Raw genomic sequence first — 15801 nt, 5'->3', positions numbered from 1 at the left:
ACGTCTGCCGTGGCCACCGCATCAAAAATCCAAATGTAACATAGAATTTGCCAAAGTTGAATTTGTTCACAACTCAAATCATTCTTCCCCACTGAAATGAATGCAAATGCCATGAATCCGTTCCAATCACCCCCCCCTCCACCCCCGTGGCCAAAATACACCCCAAACTGTTGTGGTGTTTTTTCTTAATGAGGAAAAAATAGGATTGTATTCCATAAAATTGTACTTTGTAACAACATACAGTCACGACTGCATAGAATACATTGCCTCGAAAGGACATATGTTAAAAAAAATATGTATTTATCTCGTAGTTGAAGTCACGAGTATCTGGACGGCGCTTCACTTCGCGCCAACTCAGCACTTTTGAAGAAGCGTTGTTGTTTTTGTCAAGTAAAAACTCGGGCGCGCGTCGCTGCTGAAACGTCGCCTGTTTCCCTTTTTGTGCGACGGGCGAGGTTTCCGTCACCCAATCGAACCGAACCTTGCCTTCAATCCTTCACTTTTCATTTTTGCCTCACTATTTTTCTCGTGACTCCCCCCCCCCTCATTTTTTTTTGCTTCTCAATTTTTCAACATTTCTCTTTGACTTTTCAAATTTGATCCTTTATTGTGATTTTTTTTTTTTTTTGCTTCCTTGCTTTTGTTTTTAGCTTTCTTATTGTTACATTTTTCTTCTGTTTTGGGGGTGTGTGCCCCCCACCCTCTACTTCTTCGACACCTCATGTTATTATCCAAGCCGCTTATCCTCACAAGGGTCACAGGAAAGCCAGAGCCTATCCCAGCTAGCTTCGGGCGAAAGAAGGACCACACCCTGAACTGGTCGCCAGTCAGTCACGACGTTGGGAATGGATCCGACGCTTCCCGCGCCAAAGGTGGGCGTGTGTACCACGACACCAGTTTGTCTAATTTCTGCTAGAACCGTTGTGGGCCCGATTGACCGATCTCATCTCATCTGACGGGACTCTCGGGTGCCCCGGAGTCCCTGAACGCGTCACGGGTAACAACGCCGCCATCGAGCTCGACCCGTCAAGTCTTCTCCAATATTTCCGAGCCCCCCCCCCCCACCCCCACCACCACCACCACCACCACCACCCTGACACCGCAAACCATCACACGGTGCCGCCCCCGCAGCCAAAATCCACGAGAGCTGACCTCGTCTTTTTCTTCCTCCTCCTCCTCTTCCTCTCACCCTTCAACAACTTTGGCATGGCAGCGCCGTTGCCGTGGCAACCAGCCTTTTTCCCATCAGGAGTGTTTTGACACTGAGAATGTCAGCCTTCGCAGCGTCTGCTTCCTGCCAACGCTCGCGAGTGTGTGGGCGCCGACGGTGGTTGCTCAGCAACAGGTTGACATTCAAGCTACAGTTTTCATTCATTTCATCTTTAGAACTTTTTATAATACATTTTTGAGACATTTTATGGTTGTTAGTCGCGATTGTGAGTGCGAATATTTGTCTCCATGTGCTCTGCAACCAGTTCAGGGCGTACCCCGCCTCCTGCCCGTTGACAGCTGGGATAGGCTCCAGCACTCCCCGCGACCCTTGTGAGGATAAGCGGCTGAGAAAATGGATGGATGGAATTATGGAAATAAAGCAAGTTATTCGTTTTTTTGGGGGGGGCTGTAAAAGCTACCCAATTACATTCTACATTTGGTGCCTGTGCACCAAAGTCGCGTCATTTTTCTTTCTTCTTTTTTGCTCTTTTATGTCTATTTTTTCCATTCCCCATAATTGTTTCTTGTCCTTTTTGTTTTTCCAGATTTTTTGTTTTCTTCTTCTTTCTTTCCTGCATCCTGTCACTAATCAAGGTTATCTCATCCAATCTAAATGAGATTGGGACGTTCCCACAGTCCCCTGAACGCATCGCGAGAAACAAAGATGCGATAAAGTTGTGGCGTTGTTGCCCTTCATGTAGTTGTGTAGAGATGATTTTATTATGGGGGAGGGGTTGTGTGTGACGTCAGCACTCATCTTTCTGACGAGAAGTCTCCCCGTCCCGTCCTGCGTGTTCATAAAGTTTGTGCATATTTCAAGTCGGTAACACGAGAGTTGGGACCTTGCAGCGGAATAATGCGTCGTCATGGAAACCGCGCGCGTACACACGGACACGCGCGCACACAAACCTTTTCTATTTTCCACCATCAGGCTCTTCATCCCATCTCTGCAGGACCCCGCCCCCCCCCATGCAATCCCCCCCTGCGCCCCCCCCTTCTCCTGCCTCTCACTGATTTAATGGGCGGTGCGCTCGTTTTCTACCCACCGTTGCCCGAACGGGTGGAGACAAGACCGTCGCCGAAATGTAGTCTTTTTGAAGATGACCCGTTGAGCAGTCGTCTGATTTGATCCACTTAAAAAAATAGAATAAAATTGTTGCTCACACATTCAATAAACTCCCCCCGAATGTGTTGCTGGAGCACTAAAAAGCGTAGTTGGAGAAAGTTATTTGACAGTCTGGGTCTGGCTGGGCCTCACTGATTTAAGGAAAAAAAAATGGTATCGTATAAACATTTTAGTTATTCCGAATTCTGAGTGACGCCGGAGTGATTCGTCATTTAATTCAAAGGTAGGAACGCTAGCATTTTGACGATGCTAACAGCTCGTGCTAGCAGTTTGGCTCACGTTGTAAGTGTTTTCAGTCGTAATTGATTAAAGGTATACACACATTCGGCGGTTTATATGATCGAATTGTGTCCGTTTTGAGGAATATAGCCTTTCATTGTGTTTTATGCTAACATAGTTTGCTTTACGGTCAAGTGCGTTCAATTTCTGGTAAGTGTGGTCGCGACGATCACGTGCTATCACAGTCTCGTTGGGCTCCCGGTCGACACCGCCCGTCCGTGACAGCTCGCGTGATTATCAAGCGAACAAAAAAAAATCTGCATTGTGATGACGTTCTCCTTCGGCTTTGATTTGGGACTTTCTTTGGTGGATTAATAAAGTACATATCCTTCTGTAGCGATCTGTTTTCCGTGAATTTGATGTTTTACTCGTCTTCCTGGTAGGACGGAGCGCCTTTGCGCTTGGGCTCGTAACGCGGGTGCCGCCCGCCAAGCGCTGGCCTGTTTGAGAAACAAGCGCACCCGACTCTGCAGTCTGGTCCTCGGAGTTGAGGCGGGGGAGGAGGAGGAGGAGGAGGAGGAAGAGGAGGAGGCTCGGAGCTTCTGCATTGTTTTCAGCACCACTGGCCCGACCGACCTTCACCAGCACTGCCAGCACAGCCGCCGCGGCGCTTCTGTCGGCCCGAGAGGTGAGGTGAGTTCCGAACCGAACCGCTTTTGCCGTGCCGCCCTCGCGAGTCGCGGTCGGCCTCGGGAACGCGTGCCGTGTTTTGCTGGTGAAGTTGGAGGCGTGTTGGCGCCGAGAGAGGCCGAGGAGGGACGCCCTCTCCCCGGATGAGTGTCCGAGAGCCCCCCCACCGACCACCCCCCCCCGCTCCCCCCCCCTCCTCCTCTTTTCCCTCCTCGCGATCCGGACCTCCGTGCTTCTCTTCAAGTCCACCTTGAGTGCGCCACAGCAGCATCTTTTCACGTTCCCTCCCGCAGGAGGATGCACGGAGGAGAAGCATGTTGTTGTTGTTGTTTTCATCTTCTGGGATGACGATGATGATGGTGGCGATGAAGATGGTGGTGCAGGCGTGGTCGCGCGTGTGTGTGTGTGTTCATGTGTGTGTTTGTGCGACCTTGTGCGCAACACAAACGTGCTCATGGGCAGCACCTTGAGCAGGTTCCGAGTTCAGGCCGCGGCATCTTTTGCGTTTTTCTTGGGTCGTCGTCTTCTCGTTCTGGTTTGGCGCAGACCGGCCCACCGAGTCCAGAGGCGCTGTTATGTAATCGGATCCGGCCGGACCCACCGCTGCGGTCCCTCCTCCGCCCTCGACGCTCCCCCCGCCCCCTCCCCACCTGCTTTCCTTCAAAGTGCTTGCTCATAATGTCTAACGTGGGCCCCTTGTCAAGTCGCTGATGAGTTTTATTTCTTTATCACGCCCACAAATGTGCGGCGGGGCCCCCCTCCCTCGGCGACAAGTGTCAAAACACCCGGCGACGCGTCGGACCTCCGCCCGCGGATCGCCCGGCCGTCTGCCCGACGACGGAGAACAACTGCGGAATCGGTCCCAATCTTGCGGATTTCCAGCCTGACGCCACTTCCGCTCGGAGTCGGCCAAGGCCCGATTATCGGATGTCTCGAAAGACCGATCCTGAGCGCTTACCCTGCGGGGTGGGCCGCATGAAAAATCATTTGGCCTCCCCCCGGTGGCGCTTGGAAAACCGTCACGGCCGTCAAACCTGAAAGTAAAGCCGCGTTCGGCAATCCCCTTTCCGAGATTTAACGAGTTTAAAAGTGTAAATGTACCTCAAACTAAACACTTGAACATAATTTCAAACTAATTTTACATTTCCCATTAAAGTAAATGCATCAGATATGATCTGATTTAAAAAATATGAAAAGTGAAAATAAATATTTTGTAAATATTTTTCACGACCCCGCCAGGCCCTTTACCGAGTCTACAAATCGAGGCTGGGAAAGCAACGGTGCGAATCTAAATCCGTTTCCTCCGCTCTCGAACGTTGTGGTGCCTTTCCGCTGAATGCGCAGAAGCCACGCCCTGCTCCGTTGCAACAGCCAATCAAATCCTCTGCTGCAAAAAAAAGATTCAAATTATCGCAACTTCATCCAACAGTTTTCTTAAGCTTACTTGGTTGAGGTGCCAAAAAAAATCTGCTCAAAGTCTCCGCTGGTTGGTCACAAGACTAAACATGCTGTGACAACGAGGCGCTCTAAATTTGCCACGCCAGTGCGAAGACCTGGTCCACATATTGGCTGTCATGTCGGACTTTTTGTTTTTCTTCCCCTCTTTACCTCGCTCTTCCATCTTCCTCTGGGTGGCGTCCACGCACTTGTTGCTAATAACGAGGCGCTCTAAAGCGACCGTGCCAGGGGCCTATCCGAAGAGAAGATGCGTTAGCGCAGTGTTGGCATTTCTAGCTAGCTAACTGCACTTTTATCGTTGTGTTCTGTAACGGCAAATGTGAACATAGCCGCTGAAGTTTATTTAAAGTGGAACTCAAAAGGTTCTCGTTGATACTCTCTGGGAGGAGTACCGTAGTTCCCAGCCCACAGAGCGCCCCTGGTTATAAGCCTTGGTACACAGAAAAAGTTTAACGGGCGGGGCTAGCGTTAGCACGGCGCTAGCGTTAGCGCAGCGCTAGTGTTAGACTCTTTCTGTGTACCGTGGCTTATAACCAGGTTTGCTAACGCTAGCGCCGCATCACCGCATTTACCGCAGGGTCGAAAGCATGTGGAAAAAAGTTACGGTAAAATTACGGTACTTTTAATACAATACGGCCCACAATCAGGTGGCAAATGTTACGTAGCTTAGCAAGCTGGTGCTAGCACTAATGCCTGTACACAAACATGCTGGCGTTCAGTCGGCTCATGCTCTAAAGCTTCAGTAAAATAGGATTATGCGCGTGAATAAATGTTGACAACGGCAAGCGCAGAAGGTGACGTGCCGATCGGAATACGCAATCTTATTGGTTGACGTCAAGGTGCGCTGTCACACTACACAGAGGATATTAAAAATAATAAAATAAATCTTGTTTCATCTGGCCATCACAAAGTCCTGTCGTCTGATCAAGGTGTAACTTGTCTATGTAGTGATTGACCCCAATGGAACATGCTAACAGCTGCTACGCAAGCTAACCGTCAGCCTAGCTTCTTGGTCTCCTTTGTTTTCCGTCAGTCTGGACGCTGCGCGGCACGGTGCTGCCCCTCAATGGCCGTTTGGAGCGCAGCACGCACTGCAAGAGCGCTTTGTCCTCGTTTACGTTTTAAAAAATACACGAAGATGTTCTGAATTGTTGCCTTTGGGGTTTTAAAAAAAAAAAAAGTCATTTTTCTTTTTTGGCCTGTCTTACGCATGCAGAAGTTTTGTATTCTTAGAAACGGAACTTTTTTAAAAAAGTCAAACAAAAGTCTGCTGTCCGTTTTTGGATTGATGAGCAAAACTTGAACTTTTTGTCGTATTTGTAAGTGTTTTATCTTTTTATCACTCTTGTGCTTGTTTTAAGAGATGAAAACTGTTAACGCCTCAGGCAGCCGATTCCTAGCCTCGCGACCGATGTATCGAACGATTGCTGACATATTTTATATCGATTTAAGCAGTTGCAGCTCCTCATATATATACTACGTAACAACATCAGTGATGTCACATTCATTTCCTTTCTTCACCCAAAAAGAATCCATCCGAGAATTGATCAGGACTCGATCAATGGAATTGTTCTAATCCGATTCCGTCCCTAGCCGTGATCGCATCAACTTTCACACAGCAACACAGCATTTGGCTTTTAGATAATTGGCTGATGTCCATCTGGTGTGCGTTACGCGACAAATAGTTGTCGGGCAGCGCTTTCGACACGACTTCCATAACCAACGATTACTTTGTTGGTTGCCGGCACGAGTGAAATGACGTTAAAATCATTTTGTGTGTGTGAGGAGGACAGAGACTAATGGCGGCCATGTTGCAACATTTTTTCAAGCATAATCATTTGAACGCAACATAAATCATCAAAGAGAGCGTTTATGATGTGAAATGATGCACAGGAATTGGGAACCGAGCCCTGCTGCAAAAGCCCCCCCCCCCAAAAAAAAAAAAAAAAGATGTGCTAAAGTGCTACCACTGCTGCCTTATTTATGTATTTCCTTTTTTTTTTTTTAAACCAGGCTATTTAAATTATTTGGTTATGTTCAATAAAAGTTGTAATTTAAAATAATAATTGAAAAAGTAAAAAAGATGAAAAAAAATACATGCATATAGAGCATTTAAAATTCAGCTGCAATAAAGGATATACAAAATTTGAAATACAATGTTGAAGACAATAATACAAATAATAATAATAAAGACTAAAACAGATGAATATCCATCCAGCCATTTTCTTAGCTGCTTATCCTCACAAGGGTCATGGGGAGTGCGGGAGCTTATCCCAGCTGTCTCCGGGCAGGAGGCGGGGTACACCCCGAACTGGTCGCCAGCCAATCGCAAGGCACATGGAGACAAACAGCCGCACTCAAAATCACACCTGGGGGCAATTTTTAACGTGTCCAATTAATGTTGCATGTTTTTGGAAACCCACGCAGTCATGAGGAGAGCGTTCAAACTCTACAGAGGCTCCGGTACTGTGGTTTCCTCCCCACAACCCAAAAACACGCGTTAATTGGCGATTCTAAATTGCCCGGAGGTGTGATTGTGAGTGTGGAGGTTTGTTTGTCTCCAAGTGCCCTGCGATTGGCTGGCGACCAGTTCAGGGTCTATCCCGATGACCTCCAAGACACCCGTGACCCGCGTGAGGAGAAGCGCAACGGAAGATGAACGACTGCATGAAAGGAAGCTTATTTAAACCTTACAACATGAACGTTTGAAAATATCAAAAATATATAATTGTCTATTTAGTGAAGACTTTCTATTGACTATTCACTCGCGACCCAGGCTAAACTTGGCTCGTCATTGTCGTCGATGGGACACGTCAACAACTTTGGAAAATTGTTGGCTTTTGGAGGAAAAAACAATCTTGCTGTTGTCTGGTTTTGACAATCAATGAAAGAAAATGCAAAGACCTTTTCAATAAAAGCTAAAGAAACCCTGAATTGCTTAACATACAAAATGTATTATTCGCTTTGAACCTGAAGTAAAAACAAATTTCATAACACAATTCTCCCCCGCAAAATTGAGATGTCTGCATTTGGGTTTGGACTTTTCGAGTGTATGATATGACTTGAATTTAAACGCTAACCAGAAATGATGTCGTCTTGACGAACGAGGGATGGAGGAAGGAAGGGGAAGAGGGTCGGAGGAAAGAGGGATGGAGGAAGGAGGGACAGAAGAAGGAAGAAAAGAGCGACAGGAAGGAGGGAAAGGGACAGAGGAAGGAGAGACAAAGGGACAGTGGAAGGATGTAGGAAGAAGTGAAAGAGGGACAGTGGAAGGAAGAAAAGAGGGAAGGAGGATGGAGGGACAGGAAGGAGGGAAAGAGGGACAGAGGAAGGAGGGAGGGAGGAATGAAGGAGGGAAAGAGGGACAGGAAGGAAGAAAAGAGGGACAGAGGAAGGAGAGACAAAGGGACGAGGGAAGGAGGAAGGAAGGAGGGAAAGGGGAAGGAGGGAGGAAGAAAGGAGGGAAAGAGGGACAGAGGAAGGAAGAAAAGAGGGCGAGAGGGAGGAGAGAAGGAGGATTGAGGGACAGGAAGGAGGGCCAAAGGAACAGAGGAAGGAGTGAAAGAGGCACAGAGGGAGGGAGGAGGGACACAGGAAAGGGGGGAGTAGGGAGAGAGGGACAGGATGGAGGGACAGATGAAGGAGGGAGGAAGGTTGGAGAGACAAGAGGGACGGCGGGAGGGAGGAAGGAACGAAAGAGGGAATGCGTAAGAAGGGAAGAGGGATGGAGGAAAGGGTGGAGGAGCGAGGGAGGAAGAAAGAGGGACAGGAAGGCGGGAAAAAGGGATGGAGGGAGGAAAGAGGAAAAGAGTAAGGAGGGAAGAGGGACACAGGAAAAAGGCGAGGAGGGAGGGAAGATGGAAGGAGGGAAAGAGGGAGAGGATGGTGGGACAGAGGAAGGAGGGAAAGGGACAGAGGAGGGGGGAGGAAGGTCAGAGAAACAAGGAGGGGAAAGAGGGACGGAGGAAGGAGGGAAAAACACACAGAGGAAGGAGGGAAAGGGATGGCGGGAGGGAGTGAAAGAAATGAAAGAGGGAAAGGGTAAGGAGGGAGGGAGGCAGGAAAGAGGGACAGAAGAAGGAAGAAAAGAGAGACAGGAAGGCGGCAAAAAGGGAGGGAGGGAGGGAAGGGGGACGGGGGAAGGAGGAAAAGGAACGGAGGGAGGGCCATCGGGCGGCTGAGAGCCGTGTGAGCGTCCCCCGCGATGATAAAGGAGGACCAGAGCGAGAGAGCGAGAGAGGCGGGAACCTTCTGGAAAATGTCCAGCAAGACAGGAAGTGGACCGCTATGTGACATCATCATCTGGCCACGCCCATGGAATGCAAGCACACGCACGCGGAGATAACGGCGTGTGTGTGTGCTTTCCGAGTTCCAGCAGAATTCTTTTGGACTCTTGAATCTTTTGTCCGCTTTATTACCGACGGTGACAAAATTGTGCTTGCGTGTGGACATGTTTGTAATCGACTGTGCGTTTGTTCCCCGCCGCCGAGGGCTTCGGGTGTGGTCGAGCGGCGGCAGACAGGAAATGAGTCGTCGGCCCAAAGCGGACCTCCGCCTGCGGTTGCCGCTCTCCCTCCGCACAAGTGGAATTATTCGTTATCAGAAGGCTTCCCCGTCCGCCCCTCCTGCTTCGCCCGCTTTTTCCTTTCCCCCTCCGTCCATATTTTGAGGCCGCCGATGCCGAGATATCAAATCATCATCAGTTTATCCAACGTGTTTGGATTTTGGCTGCCGCTTCGCATTGTTTGTCTTCGCTGCGTTTAAGCTCCGCCTTCAATCCTCAGGCTAGCTAACCTGCGTTAGCAATGTGACATTAGCAAAGCCAGAACAAAATAAATTGGAGATTTTCAGTAGCACTTTTTTTTTTAGACTTATAATATGGATATTGACTTTTTAGTACTCACCAATAATCAGTACCCTACCATTAGTACTTTTGATACATAAAATTACAGTTAACACAATAATGATGTGATAATTGTAGCGCTTTCTTTCGTCCTGGATTTGCTCACATTTCAGTTTAGCGCCACCTGCTGGCTCGGAAGACTTCCCCAATTTCAATTTTTGCCGTAATGTACTTCCAAGTATCGGCCGTTCGTACGGGCAGCCTTCACGATTACCGTATCCGATGGTCCGATACCTTGCGATCATAGTTCGGCGGCAATGACGGGGAGGATTTGCCGGACGTCGGCTCGTATTTTTAGCGTTGCCGTGGCAACAAACTGGTTGACGTCATTGATCTCCAACCTGGATTCTCTCTTGGGTTTGTAAGATGATGCTTCATGCTGTGTGTGTGTGTGTGTGTGTGCACGCGCCACTGACACTCATCATCAGAGGAAATATGAGTTGGGGGGGGGCGGCGCGGCGCTTCGTGTCCTCGGCCAAACGTAAGCGACGCGCGTCGCCACTTTCCAACTTTCACACAGCAAACCCGCTGAAGTCCCAATCGGGGGACGCCATTCGGCTTGCACACGGAACCCGGTGAAGGCGGACTGTCAGCGCGATTTGCCGCTTTGGAATGTCTTTTGCTATCATTAACTTGCATTCACGACCAGAAAAGTATTTGAAACGCTTCGTTCCTCCAAACGGCGGCACGGTGGAGCAGCTGGAAAGCGTTGGCCTCACAGTTCTGAGGTCCCGGGTTCAATCCCGGCCCCACCTGTGTGGAGTATGCATGTTCTTTCCATGCCTGCGTGGGTTTTCTCCGGGCATTCCGGTTGCTTCTCGCATCCCAAAAACGTGCAACATTAATTGGACACTAAATTAACCCCAGGTGGGATTGTGAGTGCGGCTGTTTGGCTCGACGTGCCCTGCGATTGGCTGGCGACCGGTTCAGGGTGTGCCCTGCCTCCTGCCCATCGATAGCTGAGATAGGCTCCAGCACTCCCCGCAACCCTCGTGAGGATAAGCGGCAAAGAAAATGGCTGGATGGATGTTCCTCCAAACCAAAACAAAACAAAAATAGATCCCCTCTTTCCCGTTCTCCGTGTTTCCAGCGACTCGACTTGCAAAAACCGCTCAAAATCACGCAAACTACCAAAATAAAATGTCGACTCTCTTCTTTCACCGGAAAATAAACAATTTAGCTTTTCCGTCTTTTAGAACACAGGTGTCAAACTCGAAGCCCTGGGGCCAGATCTGGCCCACCGCTTGATTTTATGTGGCCCGCGGAGGCAAATCACGTGTATCAATGTCCATGATTTTTTTTTTTTTTTTTTTTTCAAATCTGTACCAAAACTTCAAGTTGTCCTATCATAAATTGATAGCGTTTAGAAATTTCAAGCATTTTTGTGGTACCAAATAACAATAGTTGGAAAAACCTTTGATTTGTGATTAGAAAACTAGTTAATATATTTCATGTGTAAATATGAGATTTTTATCGTTTCACAGCCATACCCCTGTTTTAGAACACCTAAAACATTGGTCTCAGATCAAAAAGTGGAGCAAACTTTCTTCTTCTTTTCCTTTCGGCTTGTCCCGCTAGGGGTCGCCGCAGCGCGTCACCTTTTTCCATCTAATCCCATCTCGCGCATCTTCCTCTGTAACCCCCGCTGTCCTCACGTCCTCCCTCACGACACCCATCAACCTTCTCTTTGGTCTTCCTCTCGCTCTTTTGCCCGGCAGCTTTCACTGCAGAACCAGATATCATCTGCGGACGTCACAGTCCAAGGGGATTCCGGTCTATCCTCGTCTGTCAGCCTATCCATTCCTACCGCAAACAGGAAGGGGCTCAGCGCGGATCCCTGATGCAGTCCCACCTCCGCCTTAAATTCTTCTGGCACATCTCACCGGTGTTCTGCCGCCCTCGTACATGTCCTGAACTATTCCAACGTGTTTCTCCGCCACACCGGACTTGCTCATATGCACTACCTCAGTTCCTGTCTTGGTACTCTGTCACATGTTTTTTTTTTTTTTTTTTTTTTCCAGTGACAGACAGACAGAAAAAGGCATTTTGCGGACATGACAATTGATTAAATCGATTGACGCGTGTAATTTTTGGTAGATCAGTGAACTCCCTGGATAGACTTCATCCACCATATTGTCTGCTTTCCGTTTTACACCAGCTCCAAAATGTTTCCCGTCCGCGTGAGGAAAGTGGCGACCCGAAAAAAAAAACGTTTGTGCACCTGCAGTCTTGAGGCATGCAAGGAATTTTTTTTTTAAACGTAGATCAGCAGGAAACCGCTGGCACGCGCACACACAGAGGAGATTAGATGTGACATCCCACAATGCACCGCAGCTCCCGAGCGGAGAAACGTGAAAGAATCTGGCCGCCGGCCGGGCTGAAACGGCGGGATGGATCGCCATGACGACACCCCCGACCCTCCAATCTGGACTGCGAGAAACCCGCTGTTGTCGCGCGTGCGTGCATGTGATTTATTTTGGGACTAAAGCCTGCGAGAAGCTTTTTGAGAGGGAAAAATGGAGCGCGTTTGTGAATGTTTGGCAGCGATTGGCCGACATTTTGGGGTGACATCAGCGAGGCAGGGAGAAGGGGCGCGTTTGCGTGGGTCTTTGTGGAAAAAGCTCACGGAGGAAATCGAGGAAGTGAAAATGGCGGCAAACAAGATGAGCATCAGGAAGTCTCGGCTTTCTTCTTCTTCTCCACTATTCCCTTTTTCCTGCGCCATCCCGCAACCTGGGCCTCCTCCCTTCTTCGTCGGAAGGGAACCTCCGCCCTGTCGGCGCCACGCGCTAATGCTAAGCGCAGACGGTTAGCGTAGCGGCTCGCTCCCTCAGGACGACTGCGGCCCATCCAGACTTTCACCTTTTGTTTCACTGGATTCGAATTCTGGTGAAAGTATTCAATACACCCGGACAAAAAAATTATTTCACGCTCAACAAGCAGCCTGACCGTCGAAAAAAAAACACACACCTCATTTTGTATGTCATTCATGTCCATTTTTTTTTAAACCGACAACGCCATTTTGCAAGGCGTCCCCCTCCGCCAGAGATTACGTTCGGGAAACACCGGCGCGTATCCAAAAGTATGTCGTCGTCTTCGGTTTTCTGAGGACCTGGGTTCGATCCCGGACCCGCCTGTGTGGAGTTTGCATGTTCTCCCCCGTGCCTGCGTGGGTTTTCCCCGCGTACTCCGGTTTCCTCCCACATCCCAAAAACATGCAACATTAATTGGACACTCTAAATTGCCCCAAGGTGTGATTGTGAGTGCGACTGTTGCCTGTCTCCGTGTGGCCCGCGATTGGCCGGCGACCGGATCAGGGTGTACCCCGCCTCCTGCCCGTTGACAGCTGGGATAGGCTCCAGCACTCTCGCGACCCTTGTGAGGATAAGCGGTCAAGAAAGTGGATGGATGCCATTTATCAACTAGTTTTGGAATCAGAACTCAAGAGCAATGCGTTTTTCAACTGGTAACACAAATATGCTTGTAATATCTCCACTTCATTATTTATGATAACGACAATTTGAAATTTCGGTACAGTATTTGCAAGAATCATGAAAGTTGACACTCTAGATTTGGCTCCGCGGGCCACATAAAATCATGTGGCGGGCCGAATGCGGCCCCCGGGCCTTGAGTTTGACACCTGTGATAAAGGCTAAGGCTGCAACTACTGATCATTGTTGTATTCGGGGGAAAAAAAACATTTTATTCAAAACCGATCACTTCAAATTGATCATAACAGTTTTAGCAAATGAGACTATGTGACTTTTCTAAATTTTGTAATATTGTAATATTTCAAACTCCTCATTTTAATGGCGAGTGAACAACTTGCTAGAGGAAAAAAAAATATTGCTTGCGCAGGGAATAAAAGAATGACAAAGTAAATCATCATTTGCCTTTTCGATAAGCGAGGGTGGGAATCAATAATTCAAAATTTTGAGGTTTTATATTCATCCATCTGTTGTCTGAGCCACTTATCTTTGCAAGGGTTACAGGAATTTTATATTCAATAACACAAAAATAATCAAAGCGCTTGCATTGTTCTACGTTTAAAAAAAATATATATTGTAATGTAGTATCTGCGTGTTGTGCGTGATGATTCAAAGTGTGTTAGTAATTGTGTGTGTGTGTGTGTGTGTGTGTGTGTGTGTGCATGCGGGCATACTAATGTGAGCAGACGACATATTAATGGAAGCTTTATGAAATATAGATGGCCACCTAAAGCGCGAGCGCAGCTTTGTTTCTTTCCATCGCTCCTTGTGGGTTTTTTTGTTGTTATTTTGGCACGAAATTTGATCCCAATCACTAACCAACTATGATTATAATTCAGTTTTTAATTTAAAATAAAACTAAGTTGATGATGATGGCGTCATCTCTTGTAGTTGTTTTGAAACTGTGTGATTGCTGTCATTCAGCAGTCATAATTGACATTTAACATCTATGTCTGTCTATGTTGTCACTAGCCCATGTCCCATTTGTCATTTATGAGGCGTACGTGCGTGTTAGTTGCCTCATTAGCACTAAATGCTAATGACTTCCTGTTTGTAGACTTCTCATTTTCACCACTGTGTAATTAACAAGATGCCGTTATGATTATCCCGCCCCCGAACGCTTTATCAAGTCCGCGAAAATGAAGGAGTGTGCGCATTTTTTGCTAATGTTTTCATCGATTTTTGTTTTGGCAGTAAACCGTGGCCTGGCTCGTAATGATCGTCAGCCATCTTTTGTGCTTTTAGTGCGCGCCGCGGGTTTTCTGCGCTGCGCCGTGTTTCGGCTCGTGTGTCGCGCCAATCGATATATTGATCAACGTCACCATAGCAACGGCTAACTGCATTAGGGCTGAGCTCTCTCCGCTAACCCAATTGTGCTAACACGGACGCGAGTCTCTGCAAACACGCATCGAGGAATCCTCAACCGAACGTTTTTAATAAATTGATGACAAAAACTTGGCTAGTTCTTGTTGCGACATTCCAGACACAAACCTATTTGTGTACGGGACATTAAAAAGTCCATTTAAAGTTGAGTCTCCAGGGTCTCATCATTTTCGCTGTCTGCACTGCGACACCGTGAACAGCTGTTCCACTTCCTGGTTCTGGTTCAGCCTTTGCGATACCGTCGGGTCAAAATAAGCAGCAGCCAGTGCCTACGTCCCGGCAGATCGCGGCGGCCTACTTAGCGCCTCTGCAGAGAGGACGCGTTGACGGGTGACATGCTTGTCAGCGTCCTAAATTTAACACACACGTGTGCTAGCTTTATTTAAAAAAAATGTTTAAGATGAGCTGCGGCTCACCTTGACCACTCTCGATTGCTTCAAACTACTAAGACCAACACAAAGATGCTAACTGGTCGGAAAAACAGACCTACGGGCTAAATGAGCTAACTGTTAACCGTGTTGAATACCCATCCCAAGCTAAAAGAAGCTAGTTTTGAGGGAAAACAAGCTAGCTAAATTAAATGTATGGTCACTCATGTAAACTATTGTGAAAAGCTAAAGCATGCTAACCGAGCCCAGCCAGAAGCGAATGTATCATAAGCAAGCTAAGCTAATGGTCATTTTACACTTTTTCTATGTAGTTGCTACTCTTACTGATCTTTAACTCTCTTTATCAACTTTGTTAATCATACTTAAAGCAAACAGAAATTGGTGTTAAGAGAACTGAAGCTCCAAGTGTCCGCTAACTGAGCTAAAAGCTACTCCTACTAGTATTACAAATAATAGAGCTGGAGAATGTCCCTCACCTCCGCCATCAAGATGGAAGCTGACCAGCGCTAGCTAGCTAGCCGGCAGCAGTTGCATCGAGACAAGTAAAACCCCGCCTGAGTTCCACCTTCGGCTAAGCTACGGCGATGAATCCTGGCAAAAGTGAATCATTTTGTCGTTCGGTTCTCCGGCACCGGCCTCTTCGCCCCGCGTGAGCCGTCAACCCTTCTGCGTTACGTTCATGGCAGTCAGCGTGTTGCTAGCGCGCGAAGAGAGGCGCTCGCATCTCAGCCCGCGTGGGCGCTCGAAGCGGCGCTCGCTGCCAGGTTGCCATGGCGACCCAGTGATGCTGGAACCTGAAAAATACTGATGGAAGCGTGGGAAGGAGTTAAAAAAAAATTATTTCTACTACCAGTCAGCTATCGTTCTTATCACCCGCATTGATCGGTAATCAGTCGACATTGACCACACGCACGTGATTGGCTGTCATTACGG

The 15801-nt window shown here is 48.1% G+C and overlaps 1 protein-coding gene across 3 annotated transcripts in view; it reads left to right on the top strand.

The window, feature by feature from the left end:
- Positions 1-1253: 1253 nt before the first annotated feature.
- sptbn1 (spectrin, beta, non-erythrocytic 1) overlaps positions 1254-15801 on the top strand; it is an 82027-nt gene continuing 67479 nt past the window's right edge. For 2 of the 3 annotated variants that reach the window (XM_061838002.1, XM_061838005.1), the window contains exons 1-2: positions 1254-1345; positions 3001-3245. In XM_061838002.1, the coding sequence (XP_061693986.1) occupies positions 1269-1345; positions 3001-3245 (322 nt within the window). In that variant the 5' untranslated portion in view covers positions 1254-1268. Of the gene's footprint in view, positions 1346-3000; positions 3251-15801 lie in introns of those variants that run through there. The other variant, XM_061838004.1, reaches the window with a different exon arrangement.

Source organism: Syngnathoides biaculeatus, chromosome 12 (assembly GCF_019802595.1).
Source record: "Syngnathoides biaculeatus isolate LvHL_M chromosome 12, ASM1980259v1, whole genome shotgun sequence".
Classification (NCBI taxonomy): Eukaryota; Metazoa; Chordata; class Actinopteri; order Syngnathiformes; family Syngnathidae; genus Syngnathoides; species Syngnathoides biaculeatus.
This window is presented reverse-complemented; position numbering and strand designations above follow the sequence as displayed.